Here is a 19,656-nt window from a genome sequence, read left to right as displayed (position 1 = left end):
AAAACAAGAAAAAAAAACAAACAGACATGTCCAGATAACATATGCATTTCTATATTTCCACTGGAAGGCCTAACTTACAATTTAAGGACACCTACATCCTATTCCTGCCACTTTTCAATAAGCCATTTTATAACCTATTTTACCCATGAAAAAGAACTGCTGAAGCCCCTTTTATGCAGGTAGACTCTTGATTTGAGTACAAAGAGAGCACAAGGAAATGTAAGGGTAAAATAGAATATTATCATCAGATTTTTGCAAGTGAAAGTCATAAGCCTTCATCACAAAAACATCATTCATAACAAGACATTTAGGCAAGTTCATTTCAATGTATGGGACCCAACGTGCTATACTTTTTCTCATCTATTCTTATCATATTAAATTTTTCCTTATTTGCTCTACCAAACAATAACAAGACTGAATATTAACAATGTTCCACAACAAGTTCTGGCTCATCGCTTATCAAATTGAGTATGAAATTATAGCAATGGTACTGGAATGGTATCTGTGATGAACCAGTTTTTCTTTTACCTAGAACACATAACAGCATAATGCCTTCACTGACAAGGAAGCAATGTTTCTTTCAGCAATTTCAAAAATGAACAGGGGTCCAGATTTCACTTTTTAGTCACTGTAAACCTGCTCTGTGCTAATACTCAGGCATATCACAGGTACAACCTTATATTTCTTGATTTTAGTCTGACCTTAAGACACCTATAGTTCTGAATCTATTTTTATTTATTTACAATTTCATAAGGAAGATGAACCTTTGACTATTTATTAACATACACAAACTTGTTACTACCGTATGAGACTCTGAAGAAATCTTTATCACTTACCCCATCCATCAATTGAGTTGCATGTTTAAAATGTTTGTTAATTGGAGAGTCAGCTACATAGTTAAAATGAGACTTAGTCTTTTCAAATATCTCCTTGTACTTACACTGGAGAAAAAACAAACAGCAAAAAACAATATATTCCAAAGTTAATTCAAAGTTCGTTAAGGTAATGAAAACCTATAATTTTAGAAACTATTTGCAGCAAAAACATGGTAGAATTATTGCATATGTGTGTTTACCTTAACTACAAGCAAAAAATATTTTAGAGAAAAATAGCTGTAAATAAATAGTAAATAGTAATAAATGGTAAATAGTAATAAATAGCTTACAGGATGGAGCTGCCACATAGAGAAAACAATGGAAGATTCAACTGTTCATAATTTTAAAGCTAAACTTAGGATCACTAGAAAAATTACTTTGGAGCAGATATCCTTATAAGGAACAGAGAGGATAAGTAAAAGATTGCTTTGCCTCTCTTTTATAGTAAGAACTGAAATTTTAGATGTTATATCTTCAGTTCTGTTACTTGGCAGATTCATATCAATGTCTACGTCAACTGGATACTCCTGAGAAAAATTTAGCTACAATATAAGCATGCATCAAATAATATTTAGCAAAAATTCAAACTGTTTTACTTACCCCACTGTAGAGCACTTTATTCTTTTCCGCCAGAGCAAAATCTGGAGTATCCCATGCATAACAGCCGATGCCTCTGAGCCATGATAAGTCTTCCTTGTATTTAACCTTTAGAAAAGAAGTAAAAGCTGCCTTCACTTTCTCAAGTTATAAGACTTGTTTTTCATTTTGGAAACCTACATATAAAGTTTCAACCTCTCACATCTAGGAACTATTTGAACTCACATCACTAATAGCATCTGTGACTGCGCGATGATGGAAATGTTCTGGTCGGTCTGGGATCGATCTCCAGATTCCCAGCTGGCTCATATAGTTTTCCTTATATTTCACCTTCAAAGAAAATTGGAGAATGAAAAGAATTTGAGAACAGAACACTCCATCCCATGCAATTTTAAGATGTTCTTTTTTTTTTTTCCCTGAAACATTAAAACTAAAACAGTGTAAATAAAATTTACTTGCATTCACCTTTTTAAGAACAAAGGCAAGCAAGTGCCTTTTATCTTTCAAAGAAAGAAATAAATTAATGTTAATAGCGCTGATCATATTTTCTAATTATTTGACACAGTCAACAAGAGCAATAGCATAAACAGCATGTTATAGGTTATTAAATGACAAACATTAATTAGGAATGAAAATCTTATATACGTACACTGCTAATATCATCAGTGACCTTCCGATGATAGACAATATCCAAAGCATCTTTCACTGTGTGGTATTTCCCCTTAGTATTCTCAAAGGTTTCTTTGTAGCGCAACTGGTAAGAAAAATAATATTGTATTTATCTGGCAGGAGTCATTTTAATTAAATATGCTATATCTGAGTAATGTCATAAAGGGTTATGTTGCTTTCCAATACCCTAATCTAAGTCCTAAGGAATTTTGAGAAGCTTCAGCTGAATCATGAAAAAAAACTACTCATCCCTTCTTCCTTATCCTGGTCTAGAAGAAAGCAGGAAGATCATTCTGGTCATAGCAGAAAGATTTTCTCAGAGAAGAAATTTGGATGTGCAAAAGAACTGGGATGCTCTTTTGAGTCACTTAAAAATCACTTCTAAGAGAGCAGTATGAAAAATCACTACTAAAACATCAACCTTAGCACATTTCCTTTCAGGATTTCCCAGGGCAGCTGGGCAATGTGCAATCTAAAATATATAGCAAAGATCTCACTAATGAGTAGAGTACTCTTAGCCATTGCCTTAAATCACAAATCACTATTACAAACATGAAGGAAAGATCACTTTTACCTTTAAATTCTTATGTGCAGCAGCTCTTTTTTCCTCCCCCCCCCCCCCCCCATTTTTTCTCTCTAATTTACTTCTAAATTTAAAAATTAGCAAGTTCTCAGTGACATGCAAGTCAACTCCTAAAACCAAACTGAGATGAAAATATCTGATAAAAGGTACTCTATCCTGGCTCCAGCATCAATCATTTCACTCTAGTCTGCCCTATTTGGCAATTTCATGTATACGCAACTTATTTTAAGTCTACTTTTTCCTTTGTTTTAAGTCAGCACTTCAGTGCAAAGGAAAATTAATTATAATTATGAATTATAATAAACGACATCAAGTGAAATCTTAATCTCTGTATTATCAAATGGAAATATAAGCAGAAAAGGGTGACATTTTATTAGCCACACTGAGATACTCTAGGCTTTACATGCTTGTTTGCCATTGATCCTTTTTTTTGCTCTTTTCTGAAGAAAACAAGAAAAAGCAACAGAGAAAGTTTTTATGGACTACGTACATCACTGGCATTCAGGTATGCTCTCTTGGCTCTGATCAAGACTGGTGTGTCAGGGACAGGTGTGTATTTGTCCTTCATCTTCTCATACTGGGTTTTGTACTTTGTCTAAGAGAGACAGCAAAAGGGAGAAGTTACTTCTTTAGTCTTAGAAGCATTTTGCTGATCTGGTTTAATGTTAACACCTACAGGTGCTACACTGAGTGCACAAAGTTATTCTCTACTGTCAAAATACTGGGTAACAAGCTCAGCTCTTCAGCTCTTTCAAGGTGTTCCAGATCTTGCAGCCAATCCGCCACATATTCCACAAACAAGTTTATAGAAGCACGTGTCTTGTAAAATACTTAAGTGTATAAGAAATGTGTACTCATTTATCCCAATTTATAAAGAAAATGTGGAACTTAGGCATAAGAGACACAATACCAAATAAAGGGTAAACAGGTTTGAGCCTTGAACCTGTCAATAACATTCAAAACGAAACTTTGAAACAGTTCAGCATAGTGTTACCAAACAAAAGACCCAATATCTTACCTCGCTGACCATGTCCTTTACATGCCTAGCATGTGTGAAGGCTGGAGTCTGACCATCAGCATGGTGGTGAGGTCTCTCTTTTGTGGCAAGCTCCACATACAAGTACTGCAGCAAGACAAAAAGAAGAAAAAAACAAACATTTCAAGTAAGTTTTACTTTATCACCTTGAAAGATGATTGTAAGTTCACAATGCATATATAACCACCCAATTTACCCCAGGAGAAAATACTGTGCCCTTTCATATTCCATATTATCTCAGTTCATCTTTCTCTAGTAGTACTCCCAATGTTCTGTAAATGCCAGTAACATGCTTACAAACCCAGAAGTCAAATGTTTGTGACGTTAATGACCTCTCTGCCCTACATCCACACCTAGCTTTAGATAAAAGCATCCAAAGAATCTGTTTTTCTCTGGTAGGTAACGTCATTTTGAACTAGAAGTTCAGGTATTAAAGTGCTATATGAATAAAGAAATGATGATGAGTAAATGGCAGATGGATAAAAGGATTTATTCCTCTGACAAAGTCAGAGTTTCAGAAAATTTGAACACAACTGTAGCACAGTTCAATGATCTGTTTCAGGTGGACAAAGCTGGACATGTCCAGACATGGCCAACATGAAAATTCATAGACACTTGAAAATGAACAATGGCTATTTTTAGAAGTGATTTCTAGGAATTTTATATTGCTTTGAAATGACCTGGAAAGATTTTGCTGTACTCTAAGAGAATATTAAGAGGGATCCCCTGATTGTTTTCTAACAGTAAAAATTTTTCACCTGGCTCTGTATTTTTTGTCCTTGTTTGGCTCTTAAGAAGTCAGGTGTATCAAGGATGGAAGTGTATTTTGTCTTCAGCTCCTTGCCTGCAGCTCTGTAAACAAGCTAGAAAAAGACAGGTGTGAGAATTATTTCTTATGCTACGCATATCCATTTAGCAGCTGAGCAATCACAGCTTAGCAATTATAGCATCTCACATATTTATGAAAAAACAATGAGAAGATCTGAGCTTTACGTAATTATATCTACCAAAAATGGACAAAAATAATATAGAACTTACTTCACTCAAATGGGTTTTTAGTTCCTGAACTGTCCTGTATCCAGGAGTATCTAATACCACGCTGTATTTATCCCGCATCTTCTTTGCTGTATTAGTGTATATGTAGTTAGACTGAAAAATAAAGGACATATCACTTAGGAAGCTTTTATTCTTGGTAGCAAAGAAAATTTTACAGCATAACATAACAACACTTTGAAACAAATGACTGGATGCATAGCAAGACATGTTGTCATAAGTCTTTACTCATTGTCATACATTTTATTTCTTGGAAGTACATAGCACACGTCAATAAATCTATTGTTGTTAGATATGTTTTTCAGAAGAAAAATCTTACCCAAAGCTTACGCAGCTGACGAGCACGGACCATATCAGGAGTGTCATATAGGAAGCAACCTAAGCCCTTCAACCAATTCAGATCCTCTTTGTATTTAATCTATGAGGCAATTCGAAAAAGAAAAATTGAACGTTAACGCTTGGGATATGTTCATTAATCAGTCTTTAAACACAGATATAAAGCATTTATCTATTACATACTAGAATGCAGGTGATAAGCCAAATTCCACTTTCACTATAAAAGTATTAGGCCTGCTGTATTCAGATAACAGGTATCTTAACAGAAGTTGCTTACATCACTTGTGATGTCTCCAACATAGCGGCAGTGCAACACCTGGGGAGTATATGGCAAGGAAATCAAGTGTCCCTGCATCCTGAAGAAATCTGACTTGTAGATCAACTGAAAGACAAAGTAAAAATAGCATTTCACATGTTTGATCATGAACATTCCAAATCCCTTCTGTTTCTCTGTTCGAAAGACACATACGTCACTGACAGCTTCCTGCGTTGCTTTGACTTGACGGATTTCTGGTGTGTCTGGAGTGGTATGAATCTTGTCCTTGTTCTTGTGGTATGTTGCCCGATACAACCTCTGTATCAAAGGAGACAGTTGCACGTTTAAAACTTAAAATGGCAAGAAGTTTGGCAGAATGTAAGTATTTGTCTTTTTAGGCCAGCTGTTTTGCTATGTATTAGAGCACTACTGGAAAAATGGGAGCAAACATACTATCTTCTAACCAGGCAAAGATTTTTCACATTTGATAGGAGCATCTCTAATATATGGAGAATCTAAGACTAATTCTACAAATATGTAAATACGTATATTTAATTTTCATCCTATTAAAGTCAATGATCAAAGAAGTGAGTACATATGTATAAAACTCTACAGATTCAACATCATAAAGACACAATAATTTCTGTGCATCTTTAATCTAATAGCAGCAGAATGGTTAATAAAATTAGGCTGTAAGTGATTTCATATGATGGTAACATTTGTACAGGACTGTATAAAGTCAGAGTACAAAGAACCTTAAAAAGCCATGCCCAACTTTAAAGGTGAACCAATGATCCCTTGCCTTTCTTGATGGATATTTATCTAACTTGTTCTTAAAAGCCTCAATGAGCAGGGATCCTACAGTCTTCCCAGTCAATGTGTCCTCATATCCCTCACTACAAATACAAATGAAAACAAAAAATGTTTCCTGTACCTCATTAATGACTTGATTCACTTTCTTCACATTCTCAAACCCAACATCTTTAGGTCCCAGAGTATAGCCTTTAGCTTTCATATGTTCATAGGCTTCTTTATATTTCAGCTATGAAGTGGAAAAAAACAAGCAAACAAAAAAAATCTTTTAGATAGAACAAAAACATACAGAAATTAAAGTTGCTTGCGCTTTTACATACACTGCAGTTCTGACAGTAATTTAAGCAGATTTTTAGAAACAGATTTTTGGAGATTGTCAAATGAGATTTAGCTACATCAGAGCTAAATACACTAGGCATCATCAGTATTTTTACTTCTATGATGTGGCCCAAGATTAGTAACATTTTAAATTTCTCTTGCACCTAATAAGGCATCCATATCTGCCTAAGGAAACTTTAATTTTGATAGTAATTGCTTCAGATAGTTATAAATTTCAGTAACATTTAAATTCTCTTAAGGTAAACAGTATCAGTGCTGGGGCCTGCGTGCACTAGTAAGAATTCATTGTTCTGACTAGCCACACCTAGGATGTCAGTCTTTGCCTGAGCTATGCTGTAGATGTATCTGTCTTCAGCCCTGCCTCTGTTCACAATTCCTGGATGGACCCTGGTCCTACATTGCAGGTAACTCATCTCCAGCCCTGTTTGTAACCCCATTTCTAGCCCTCTCTCTTGGATTTACCTTGGACCTATGTTGTAGGTAGCTTGTCTCCAATTTCTGTCCCATCTCCTGCAGCTCCTGACTGGATCCATGTGGAAGGAGCTTGGGCCTCACCTTGTGTGAGACTGTAGATGTAATCTGTTATCAGAACCCTGTTCTGCCTACCCTACTCAGTGGGACTTCACACTGGCTGATGAGGTCACTGCCTATGTCATGGTCACCATCAGCTCCTGTCTCAGGCATATACATGGAACTCTTGCTGCTCTCTGACAAGCACACTCATATTTGAGAAATGACTGCCTCAATAATTGTTTACTCCTAGAAAATTGGCATCAAATATTCCCTTGAGACTCATGGTGTAGAACTCAGTACATTACTTACATTGCTGCCAATGTATTGGACATGTTTAGCATGCTGAAAGCTGGGGGTATCTGTAGGAAGGCTGTATCCAGTAGGTAGAGCATTCACACCAGCCCAGCGATACAAATTCTGTAAGGTGGTGGGGAGAAGGAGAGAGAGAAAAGGTGTTTGAGACAACTATGTGCAATATTTGAGAGTATTCAATAGCTAAACAGGAAATCTCTTATATATAACTGGCAAAAGATTTCCCACATAGCTGTATTATAATGCATACTTGCAGATTAAATAAGGATATTTTCCAACTTTAATTTTAGAGCAGTGAAATCCAGCTTCTTTATCTGAAGAGCTAAAGACCGACTTTTAAAGAATTTGTTTTGAATATCAGAGAACATTGTGGACTTGGAAAAAAGAAAATCAAGAGGAAACATGAACATGCATCAGAAACACAGGAGAAAAATATGGCCCTTGTTTTTGGCATCCTGTTAAAAAAAAACAAAATGTTTATACTTACTTCACTCTGTATTTTGTTGGCATGATATGCCCGCTCTAAATCTACTGTTTTATCTGTAGGAATCATTTTGCCTTTGATATTATGCTTATATTCACCACGATAGATAGCCTGAGAAAAAGAAAAAGTAATTAGAGGAGAGTCATCATATATTTTTTCATAGTAAGTATTGTTTGCAAACACATGGAAATATCTCCTAAAAATGGATGATTTTTTTGATTCAGAAAATTAATAATTTTAATGATTGTGTTCTAGTGATTAGATATTTAGTGATATCATAATAAAGGCATAGGAAATGAGGTGCAGATAACCAGCAATGAAATAATGAAATGATTGAACATATTAAAAGTCACATTTCTAGAATTTGTGAGGAAATGGCATATGCAATATTAGAGGTGTAACACTTACTTCACTTAAATTCAAGCCACTGAGGACATTCTGGACGTAGACAGGAGTATCCATGACCACAGTGTAGTCATTCTTCATCTTTTCTGCCTTAGATTTGTATTTAATCTGCAGAGAGAAATTCAAGAGCTCTAATTAGTAAGATTAGTCATTAAGTCATTATTAATTGAATTTATTATATTACTCTGTTACTATTTACTATTTATTTCATTACTTAATTATTATACTAGTGAACCTGCATTTAAACAGAAAGTATATTGAAATTATGGCTAAATAAATGAGCATCACACCTGAGTACCTCAGTATCCTCTTCTCTAGGCAGAACAAATCAAGTGACCTCAGCCACTCCTCATTCATCTTGTGCTCTAGAAGCTTCACCATCTTTGTAGCCCTCATTTGGATGCTCTCTAATAGTTTTATATCCTTCTTATATTGTGGCAGTAATCGAGGTGAAGCCACACCAGCACAGAGCAGAGCAAGCAAGCACTTCTCTCAACTAGGTAGCAATGTTGTGCCTGGTGCACCCCAGGATACGGTTGGCCCTTTTGGCTGCCAGGACACACTGCTGACTGATATTCAACTTGCCATCAACCCTAACTCCCAGACCCTTTTCTGTGGGGCTGCTGTCCAGCCTCATCCCTCAGTCTGTATATATAAATAGCAAGATGCCCCATCCCACGTGCAGAATCCAGCACTCTCTGTTAAGCTTCATGTGGCTGGTGATTGCCCAGAACTTTAATTTGTCAAGATCTCTCTGCAAGGCCTCTCTGCCCTTGAGGAATTCAACAGCTCTTCCCAATTTAGTGCTGTCTGCAAACTTACTTAGTATATATTTGAGTCTGTCATCCAAGTCATTTATAAAAACATTAAAGAGAATTGGCCCCAAAATGGAGCCCTGTGGAATCCCCTCTAGTGACTAGCCATATATGAATACTTCACTAGAGAAGGATATATAACATTTTCCAGACCATATCTGGACTAGAAAAAAGCTAATCCATCCTTTTAATACAATGGTTTGAAAAATAGTAAGAAATAGAACCAATGCATCCAGTTCAGACTCACATCACTGCGAAGGTCGTAGGCGTGTTTGGCATGGAGAATCTCAGGAGTGTCCCAAACGAAGCAGCCAATGCCTTTCAGCCAGTTAAGATCATCCTTGTATACCACCTAAGATATGAGAGCAAAGAAGCAATCTGTAAGCTTCCACTGTGGTCTAATTCCTTAATGCCACATCAGCCTGAAACATAGTTGTCAAATGATGACAAGTAAGGTTCCTGGTATTTTGACCATTTTTGTTTTGAGAAAATAAGAAAAAAAATAATAATTTAAAAATAAAACTTTTTGAATTGAGCACATTTTTCTTCAGTGCTTCATTTTGGCCAATGAATTAAAAAAAAAAAAACAAAAACCAACCAAACAAAAAACCAACACAGTAATTAAAAAAAAAACCCTATTTGCATATCCTACTGGGCAATGCTTTATTGATAGATCACTGATCTGCTCCTGGACTGAACTAAGCAAGGCAAGCACGTGGAAGCTTTGCATCACTGGAATTTTCTCTCTCAAATTTCCAAAGTGCTCACACCTTATGCAACCAAATCATAAAGATGGCTGAACTGGTAGAACTGTGAAGTTATGGCCCAAACGCCTATACTGATAACACTGAAATTATGCATGCTTAGCCACATCTCAATCACAGACCAGCAGCCAAGTATCACAGAAACATGATACAGATGCTGTTTAGTGGTGCATTATACAAGAGGTACAAGTGTAACCTCAGAGTGCTCCAACTACGTCTTTGCAAAATCATTCCTGCTAACAGGGCACAAATGCAAGAATCTTTTTAAAAATTGATCTACAAACAAATTATTTGTGAACTTACATCACTGAGTTGATCAGTTACTTTTCGAACATGGGCATTGATTTGAAGATCTGGTAGGCAGATCCATTCATGGAGATGTGTACGGTAATCAATTTCACTGATTTTCTTCTGTGCATCCCTAGCAGAAACGATGTCTACCATGTCTGGAATAATGTGGACTTTGGCTTTATTCTTTTCATAGGTTTCCTTGTACAGACGCTGCAGAGAGTCAAAACAGTACATTAATAATTCTGACAAATAGCCTGAAACATTAACTGTTGATAAATTTGAAGCAAAATTAGTGATATTTTCATGAAATGTTAGTTGGAAAACAATCACTTTGGCTATGACTGAAATTTCTATCTTGCCTGCTTTAAAAATTTGCAGGTAAGGAACCTTCCAGCCTATCATAGTGATTAACACCTGTGACAAAATACGATTTGTCAAATTTTCATTGCACTTGTGTTAGAAGGAGGTAGACTAGGTGGTGCCCTGTTTTATACATAAACATATATTGCACTGAAGGTTTAGTATTGCAGACAATTTAATGGTTAACACAGAAGCTTGAAAAGACATTTGTAGGTGTATTATTGTATTTAGCAAATACTGAACATTGCATATTGAAATGTGGTATCTATGTGGATTCTCTGAGTAGCCTCTTCTGAGATAAGTACGGTTTTATCAGAAAAATACACATCAGAATACAACACTTACATCAATATTAAGTTTTCCAACTCTAAGACACCTTGCTGTATTGGGATCATCTTCAACACCTTTGGGTATCGTGTACAGTGCTTTAAACTTGTCATATTCTTCTCGGTATTTTACCTAAGCAGATACAAAGAAAGACAACAAATAACAGACTCCAATGAGACAACTATATTTTTGGAACCAAATTCATCAGTAAGCAAATTATTTAGTTGAGTCTGAAAAGAAAAGGAAGTATTTGAAGCAGGATCTTGTTTTTCTATTTCATTTTCAACTGCAAAGAAAGCACATTGTAATTCTCATTGTAAAAGAGATTGTCTAGAAGACTTTTAAACAAATAGATGGAATAAACAATTTATTTATTGTTCCAGCTCCTTCTTTTAAAGATGTCCATGAAGACAATGATCTCTCACTAGCCACTGTTCAGCAAAGCGTCAGATTATGTTCTTTTATACTCAGTAAAGCATCATTTAAAGACATATATAACATTTGGTGTTTTTCTGACCTGGATGCTTGTGCAATTTAGTATAAAAAAAAGTGAATCAGGAATTTTCAAGCTGTTTCTATTACTGTAAAATACAACATTTATTTCCATGAAAAGAAGCAGCAAAGGACTATGTAACTGTTACCCGAATTATCATCACATAAAAGTGATTATCTACAGATATATTATACCTAAACTGAAAATTGAAGATTCTGTGATTCTAACATAATTTTAAAAAGTTTTGATAACTACAGAATATGCGAGACATGTAAGATTTCATTGCTAGAATTGATAATCTGATTAAAAAAAAATCAAAGTATCTTATTCACTTACATAACTAGCATTATGTTTCAGTTCTTTTGCACGTGCTAAGGATACAGCATCAGAGGGCATTATATAGCTAGTAGCTTTCACTTTGTCCCAGGCTTCCTTGTAAAGATTCTGTGGGGAAATAGAAAGTCTCTGTGAGTAGAAAACTTCTGGGAAATAACCAATGTCCAGTAAAAATCTGTAGCCCCTCTGTTTTTACTTATACACTTTAATTATTACTTAACATGAAATAAACTAGTATAGTAGTTTAATCTTGATAGCACACATAAAAGCTGACAAAATGCTTTCCAACTAGTCTTGTCCATTCTCATAAAACAACTTTATTTGGTTCAGGTGCAGTTTTCTTCAGGGAATCCATTTATTAATGCAGGTATTTTGACAAAACTAGAACTACAGATAGGAAATATGCCCTCTGCCTGAAATGCAGTTATCTTCCCCATACTCACACAATGCAGAAGGCTATCACTGACGTTGGAAGCTTATCTTCAACCAGAGTGAACAAGCAAAATAAAACAAAATCCCACAGAGTAGCACCTCAAGAGAAAAAAAAATGTCAGACACTTACATTGCTAAAAAGATGTTTCAAATTTTGAACTCTTTCAGAATCCACTGTTTCAGTCACAGTTGTATACTTGTCCTTAGTTTTATGGTAATCTTCTTTGTATTTCACCTATAAAAAGATAGGAAGATAGATTTAGTGAACTTGTTTTGGTTCTCAGAAGGAGCAAGAGGAAAAGCCTCAGCAGACAAAGTGGGAGACTCACATCACTGGCATTTATACCACTTTGCACTGCAGTCACGTAGACTGGTGTATCAGTAACAACACCAAAGTTCTGAAAATTTTCTTTTCCTGCAGCTGTGTATTTTATCTGAGGAAACAGAGAAAAAAAAAAAAATTAATACTGAAAATGTCTAAGTTCCCTGCCAGCTTCCTTTAAAATCAGTTCTGGACAACTGAAACCCAGGATTACAGTCCTATTATCACCAACTTTAAAAGTGACAAGCCATATAGAAGAAATACAGCAAGTATGAACTAATGAAAATTGCGTATCATTGTACAGCACATACTAGGCTAAGAAAACAATCAGCAAGGGAACAGACTATTCTTTCAACATAAATATCTTAACTAAGCTACCTTTGACAGATCTGTACACAGAAAGGCAAAGTACTATCTTCTCACTGTTAAAAAAAACACAGCTCTGCAGTTCTTCTATTCTCCTAGTTTTCCTGCTCCTTCAACAACAAAAATTATCATGCTTCCACAGACTGAACTGCAAGACTGTATTATAATAATAAGAAAAAATATTTCTGATTTAGTAGGAATTACATCATTCTGCTTTGGACTAGGACTGGTGTCAGTCACAGTGAATCATAAATGGAAAAAAAATCTGTTATATATATTTACTTGTTTGAGGAAAACTTGCTTACTTGGCTCTGGAGGTCATATGATTTTTTAGCATGCAGGATTTGTGGAGTATCCCAGACGTAGCACCCAAGTCCCTTCAGCCAATTCAAGTCATCTTTATACACCACCTACATAGAAAAAAAGACACCTAATCAATTAGGAAGAAATTTGCTCTCTGCTTGAATAAAGCACTATTATTTCTTCTCTATATTCAGCATTTGCCACTTGTACAAAGTCAATGCATGACAATGCGGGCTCATTCAGTAATTATAATCTATTTGGAAGTTTAAATGTGAGCAGACAATACTAACCCATCTCACAGTTTGCCTGAATGATTTTTACCCGCAGGATTTGCAAGGGAAAGTAAGCCAAATTACATCGTACTAATAAGCCAGGCAATTAAGACATCATTAAATTTTATTAGGAAAGGTTTTTTAGGCCTAAGTTGAGATACTGTTGACTATGTAATATGAAATTCAAGTATTGTGGTTCAATGCGCCAGTCACTTAGTCACAGCGTGCCTGTCACTGATACAATCCTAAAAGAATTAAGTTTTCCAGGAGACTGGGAAAAGCTGCTGGCTGTATGCTGTCCATGCTGTCCTGGCTCCTGCGTAAATTGTATAGTGAGCACTGCAGCACAGCAACATTCTGCCTGTACCATGGTACATCCACATCCCTTTTCTGCATGTGCCAGACAGTAAGCTTTCTACACAATCTCAACCAGTCAAACTAGAAAATTTTGGGAAGGTTTTGCAAATCTTAACTTTTTAAGTTTTGGTTTTTTTTTAAGTTTAACTTTTTAAGTTAGCGATAAGTAACCAGACCATTAAAATGTCCCAAAGAAAACTGCAAAAATGCAATCTTTGGTACTATGCCACTAAGCAATCTAAAAACATGGTTATTAATTTCATGTTTAAATACTACAGAAATATATGAAAGCATTTTATATTTAAATACCTCAAAAATGACATGAAAGGTTATAAAAATGTCAAATCAGAAAGTGAAATACATACATCACTCAAAATTTCCTGGGCCCTTCTGGCTTGAATAACATCATTTTCTTCAGGTGAACAACTCCACTGATGGAAGTAAGTTCGGTATTCAAGATCGCTAAGGATATACTGGCACTTCTTAGCTAGCACATGATTCATCATGTCACTTGGAATATGAACATTTGCTTTGGTGTCTTCATAATTCTTTCTATATGCCAACTAAAAAGGAAAGATTGAGGAAAAGGTGAGAAGAGTGAATACAGTGTTTTTCTGTAAAGTTTTGTATCCAATAGGCTACAGGTAATAGAATAATCTTATGCATGCTTTCTGGACTTAGTGGCTAAAATCCCATGGGATTCAGTAGGACAAAACCTTAACTTAGATATTAATCACCATTTATTCTGATGAGGTGCTAGAAGGACAAGAACAATCTTCCTCAATTGCAGACTTAACAGTGAGTGTGAAAATTAACAAGACCTCAAGATAAAAAAGACATACATTAAAAACATGTTTTTAATCTAGTTACATCTCCCTATTCAAACAAAGACAGTATATTTGGGATTATATTAACTTTATGCCCTGCATGACATGTTATATGTGCAGTGGTGATAATAATAAAACACCAAAGTAAATTTACCTTCCTGGTTCTTAAATTCCTATTTCAATACAATTTTTTTTTTCTAAGGCAAAAGTATCCCAAGACATGTAGTATTTATTTCTTGCTGTTCAGATTCTTAAATTGAAATAGAAAAAAGTTATTTTTTCCTATTCTATTATGTCTAATATCTAAACAAATTCCTCCTTAATCTGTTAAAACATTTTAAGTTAAATTATTCATCGTATACAAAATACCATTCAGGAAACATAAGCATGTTGAAAATACTATTACTGATGTTAATAAGGATGGCATTACTTATACTTAATATGAGAATTACATTAAAAAAAGGAAAATGGAAATTATTACAGCAAAACTAATTCTCTCCTTACCGCGCTCCTTATTTTCTGGAATGCTAGTGAATGAACGACGCTGGGGAAATCACCAATCTCCTTCCCAGCCAGGTAATGTCCTTTCAGTTTCTCATATATTTCCTTATATTTAAGCTGCAAAATAGTTGCGCAGAAATTTTAAAGTTCATTTAAACGAGATATAGGGGGGAAAAAAAAAGGAAGGAATAGAAGAATGGAAAATTCACACTTACCTCACTGTTTATGTAGTTTGCATGCTTGGCTCCGACAAGTGGAATGTATTTCTCATCCAAAGAATACCCAATGGGCTTGCTGATTTCCCAAGCATTTTTATAACGTTTCTAGACAAACAAAACACATACAAATTCTGAAAAAGTCCATTATATTTTCCAAGGGACCTGATTCTGCCATTTTTACTCACATGGAATATGACTACTTTTATAGAGTAGTTCCTTATTCCATGAATTATCCCAGTAAAGTAAATGCAGAATGTGTCTTTAGAAAATATAATTGTTATAAAGCAATCAGAGTAAGTGTTCCATCTCAGAAAAGTACTGGAGCGGAAATTTGAACCGATCTCTGTTTTCTTCATTAAATTCACTTTCTTTAAATGGTGATGTGGCATTCAACGTTTCTCATCCAGAAGAGTAATAAAAATACGCAAGATGTAGATATGAACTCTTGTTTAAAAGTGTAGTATGGAATTGACAGTGATAATTTAATAGATACATGTTCAAAATCATGAAAAATCTCCAAATAATACTCTTACTTATTATAAGAGCATTAACTGTGTCAATGGCATTTTTCTAATATACCATATTTTGTTAAATATTAAATAAATTGAGACAAAATTACAAAGCCCTGACTCATATGAATTAGTCACTTAAATTTTCAAAAATAGATATTTCCAATTAAAATTAGTGAGACTACTGAAAACTAACTGCTTAATAATGTAAATCACATGCACTTACCTACTCATAAAAAGGTAAATGCAAATTTTATCACTAATCTAGGAAGATATTATTAAATGGAGTTACAAAGATTTTTTGTCATACAAATGCAGCTACTACTACTACTGCTACTACTTCCAAACTCCCCCTAGCAGCACTTTAAGAACAATTCAGTGAGGAAAGAAATGATCCTTAATCCAATCATCCAAACCAGAAAAAAATGAAAAACAAAGATTAAATGACATTCCCGGTGCCACCTACTAGACTAATAACAGAAACAGAAATTCAACAGTATTCTGAAGTCTGGTCTATATTCTGTCGCTTTCAAAACAAACTAAACCTTAGTTATATATTTATCAAATCTTACATCACTGTACAGTAAGGACATGTCTCTGGCGTGGTTCAGTGCGGGAGTATCATCAGACCCAATGTACTGTCCTTTCTCAAGGTTAAATGTTTCTTTGTATTTTAGCTACAAAAGAAAAGAAATACTATGTTAATTCCACAGTAGAAATAAATTATCCCAACAAGTCCATGTATCAGAAGTAGATGTTTATTTTCTTTTACATTATCATATCTTCAGTAATGCTGTATTGTACATTCCAACCATTATGGTGCACAGGCAAATGTCATCAGTATGGCATGTCACAAAATTCTGGTAAAATTAAGCATACTGATCAGCAATTACAGGTTAGTAGCCACACTGTGAACACCACTAGCATTGTACAACTAGCTGCTATTCACCAAGAACAGGACTCAATTTTAAATTACAATAAGGAAAATCTATGTAAACTGTAAATGAGGGACAACCTATATTCTTCTACAGAAAAAAGTAAAATTATTTTGTATAGCAATATTGTGTCGTTCACTTATACAGATTCTTACTGAACAACTTATTTAGATTTAGAACCTAGTAGCATGGTTTAGTGGTGGACTTTAGTACTAGGTTAAGGGTTGGATTAGATGATCTTAGCAGTCTTCTCCAAACTGAATGATTCCACGATTCTATGATTTACCCAAATAAAAGTCTATTAATGAGGAATGCATATGCATACACTCACACATACATACATACAGCTAAAATGAGTACAGACTAGCAAAAGCAAATAAGTCATCTACTGATTCTAATAATATAACAGTTTCTACAGAAAAAAATACATACATCACTCTGATTGACGGAGTTAATCTTTGCCAAGACAATGTCTGGAGTGTCAACCACACTGGTATAATTGGAAAAGTTATCAAGGGCTTCTTTCGTATATGCTCTCTGCAAAGAGATGAAATATTTTCTTAAACATTGCATGAGGAAGAAGAGCTAACCATATAACTGCTAAAACATTTTCTCTTACCTTATTTATCAGTGCTTGTGCATTCTTAACTTTCTTATGTTCTACTGAATCCAGAGGAATCCAACCACAGCCACGGAGCCATTCCAAATCAGATTTATAAATATTCTGCATCATAAAAAGTTACAAAAGAAAATAAATCATTGAATACGGCCTTATATAATATAGAAAATGCACTTAGAGCAAACAAAGTGGAATATGGTATGCATATAAAATGACTTACATCACTTTGCAGATCATAGGCCTTCCTTGCCTGAATACAGTCATTCTGGTCAGGGTGGCATATCCATTCGTGCAAATATTGGCGGTAGTCAATATCACTGACCAAGGTCTGACACTCCTTGGCTGCTACAACTGACATCATATCTGGAGGGATGTGTATTTTGGACTTCGTTTTGTGATAATCTGATTTGTACAACCTGTCGTTTTGGATCTCGCCGGCATGCTCAAACCACACCAGTTTCGGGTCATCTCTCATACTGGCAACTCCAACATAATGACCTCTTTGTTTGACATAGTCAGCTTTGTATTTAAGCTGATGGAAGAGGGAAGAAATATGTAAAAATCAACGCTGATTATAGCTACTCTTTTTTAACGCGAGAACAGCTACAGTTCTGTCAATACAAAGAATAGATGAGACTGTGTTATTAAGACAGGAGGTTGTCAATTGCAGTCTTAGGTTGTCAGTACATGACCAGACAAAAATATTATAATACAAACAGTAATGTTACTTTATATAGTCTTTCCACGTCAAAATATATAATTTTCTAGATTAATATACTACCATTCTTCAGTAAGGAGTATTTTCAACACAACAGGGAAGCCTTGCTAGAAAGCATTTGCTAATAAATGCTTTTAGCCTCAGTTTTATAACATTTTTTAACGCATTACTTAAGACTGTCTGAAGAGTTTGATCTTTATTTAAGGTATTTACATCAAATTTTTGATAAAGTGTGTTTTCAGTAGTTAACTAGCTGTCGTGTAATAGTTTCACCAACTATGCGAAAGATTAAAATGCAATGTGCATATCATCTTACAGTTTTTCCAGGAGGAAGTGGCCATAATATGCTAAAAGGTGAAATCACAGCTACATATTACAATCATAATACTTCTTCAATTCTTTAAGATTTATAAAATACGGAAGTCCACATAGCGGATTTTGAAAGGACTGCTTGCGGAGAAACTAAAGGCGGAAGGGAGAACCTTACCTTTCAGCACTGATATTCATAAAACTGTAATATCAAAAATGTCTGAACTATTTAGAAGACAGTGAATTTCATGGGTCATAAAATGTCTATTGGATGTTATTACTAATGCAAACTTTTTTATTTCTTTTTTTTCAATTTGCAAGTTCTTTAACATTTCTAAGCCTCCAGGCACTTGCTTTTACTTGTGATGAAAAAAAAAAATAAAAATATTACCTCACTTTGGACATCAGTTGAGTGTTTGGCATGACAGATCTGCACAGTGTCAGGAGGTAAGAGGTAACCAGTGGCTTTTTCTTTCTCCCAGCTTTCCTTGTATAAATTCTGTGGAAAATAGAAGTGAGGAGAAATACAAAACTACTATAGTCACAGTCAGTACTGTATATATGTAACCTATGTTAGAGTGTAAGGGAAATGAATCCTTCCTTGAGGATGTTCTTAACAAGACAAGTTTTCTAAATTCTTCGGAAGTGTTATTAATGTGAGCACAAACTGTCACATGATCAAGAAGAGAACACGTACCTGATTAAGAATTCTGGCTGCCTCACGAGCCATATCTAGCTGTGGTGTATCCGTCAGAGTATAATTTGACTTGACCTCATTCCACTCTTTGTGGTATTTTACCTGGAACAGAGAAAGAAATGAGTGCCTCACAACATCATCACAAGACTGGGAAAGCATTATTTCATGCATAAAGTAATGGTAATTATGTATAAAAATGATTTTTCAAGGCTATTAAATATGATACATTAACTATACATCCAACTTGATATCTTTAAAAAAAGGAAGTTATACAAGAAAGTCCAAAATTTCTCAGAAAAAAAATAATTGAAAACTTGTTCTAGTGTGGCTGGATGGACAGGGATTGGAAGGGACCTTGACAGATCATCTAGTCCAATCCCCCAAGACTGAGAGAAGGAAGGGACTAGCAGAGCTAGCAGCATCTTTTCTCATGCTTAGGAGTGATGTTATGCTGCTTGAAAAGCTTCTTTCCTCTTAAGTGATGGAGATGAGTCTTGGTTCATCTTTATGTCATACATTCACAGAATTCCCACAGTTGGATCCAGAATTCTTTTGCTATTTTTAAAATTTATTTTTAAAGAGAATATACTAGCATGTAGATACACAGACGAAGT

The 19,656-nt window shown here is 35.0% G+C and overlaps 1 protein-coding gene across 1 annotated transcript in view; it reads right to left on the bottom strand.

Moving 5' to 3' along the window:
- Nucleotides 1-19,656, bottom strand: part of NEB (nebulin) — a 124,469-nt gene that overhangs the window by 37,075 nt on the left and 67,738 nt on the right. Inside the window, exons 87-117 of the mRNA XM_083840921.1 lie at nt 19,043-19,144; nt 18,737-18,844; nt 17,539-17,850; nt 17,319-17,423; nt 17,132-17,236; nt 16,337-16,441; nt 15,253-15,360; nt 15,041-15,154; nt 14,075-14,272; nt 13,083-13,187; nt 12,419-12,523; nt 12,220-12,324; nt 11,658-11,765; nt 10,847-10,960; nt 10,154-10,351; nt 9,334-9,438; nt 8,275-8,379; nt 7,870-7,977; nt 7,380-7,487; nt 6,340-6,447; nt 5,619-5,723; nt 5,427-5,531; nt 5,133-5,231; nt 4,799-4,909; nt 4,519-4,623; nt 3,743-3,847; nt 3,215-3,319; nt 2,122-2,226; nt 1,698-1,802; nt 1,476-1,580; nt 837-941 (exon numbers count right to left, since the gene is read on the bottom strand). Coding sequence (XP_083697047.1) covers nt 837-941; nt 1,476-1,580; nt 1,698-1,802; nt 2,122-2,226; nt 3,215-3,319; nt 3,743-3,847; nt 4,519-4,623; nt 4,799-4,909; nt 5,133-5,231; nt 5,427-5,531; nt 5,619-5,723; nt 6,340-6,447; nt 7,380-7,487; nt 7,870-7,977; nt 8,275-8,379; nt 9,334-9,438; nt 10,154-10,351; nt 10,847-10,960; nt 11,658-11,765; nt 12,220-12,324; nt 12,419-12,523; nt 13,083-13,187; nt 14,075-14,272; nt 15,041-15,154; nt 15,253-15,360; nt 16,337-16,441; nt 17,132-17,236; nt 17,319-17,423; nt 17,539-17,850; nt 18,737-18,844; nt 19,043-19,144 — 3,681 coding nt within the window. The remainder of the gene's footprint in view (nt 1-836; nt 942-1,475; nt 1,581-1,697; nt 1,803-2,121; nt 2,227-3,214; nt 3,320-3,742; nt 3,848-4,518; nt 4,624-4,798; nt 4,910-5,132; nt 5,232-5,426; nt 5,532-5,618; nt 5,724-6,339; nt 6,448-7,379; nt 7,488-7,869; nt 7,978-8,274; nt 8,380-9,333; nt 9,439-10,153; nt 10,352-10,846; nt 10,961-11,657; nt 11,766-12,219; nt 12,325-12,418; nt 12,524-13,082; nt 13,188-14,074; nt 14,273-15,040; nt 15,155-15,252; nt 15,361-16,336; nt 16,442-17,131; nt 17,237-17,318; nt 17,424-17,538; nt 17,851-18,736; nt 18,845-19,042; nt 19,145-19,656) is intronic.

This window comes from Anser anser (assembly GCF_964211835.1).
Source record: "Anser anser genome assembly, chromosome: 6".
NCBI classification, from domain to species: domain Eukaryota; kingdom Metazoa; phylum Chordata; class Aves; order Anseriformes; family Anatidae; genus Anser; species Anser anser.
This window is presented reverse-complemented; position numbering and strand designations above follow the sequence as displayed.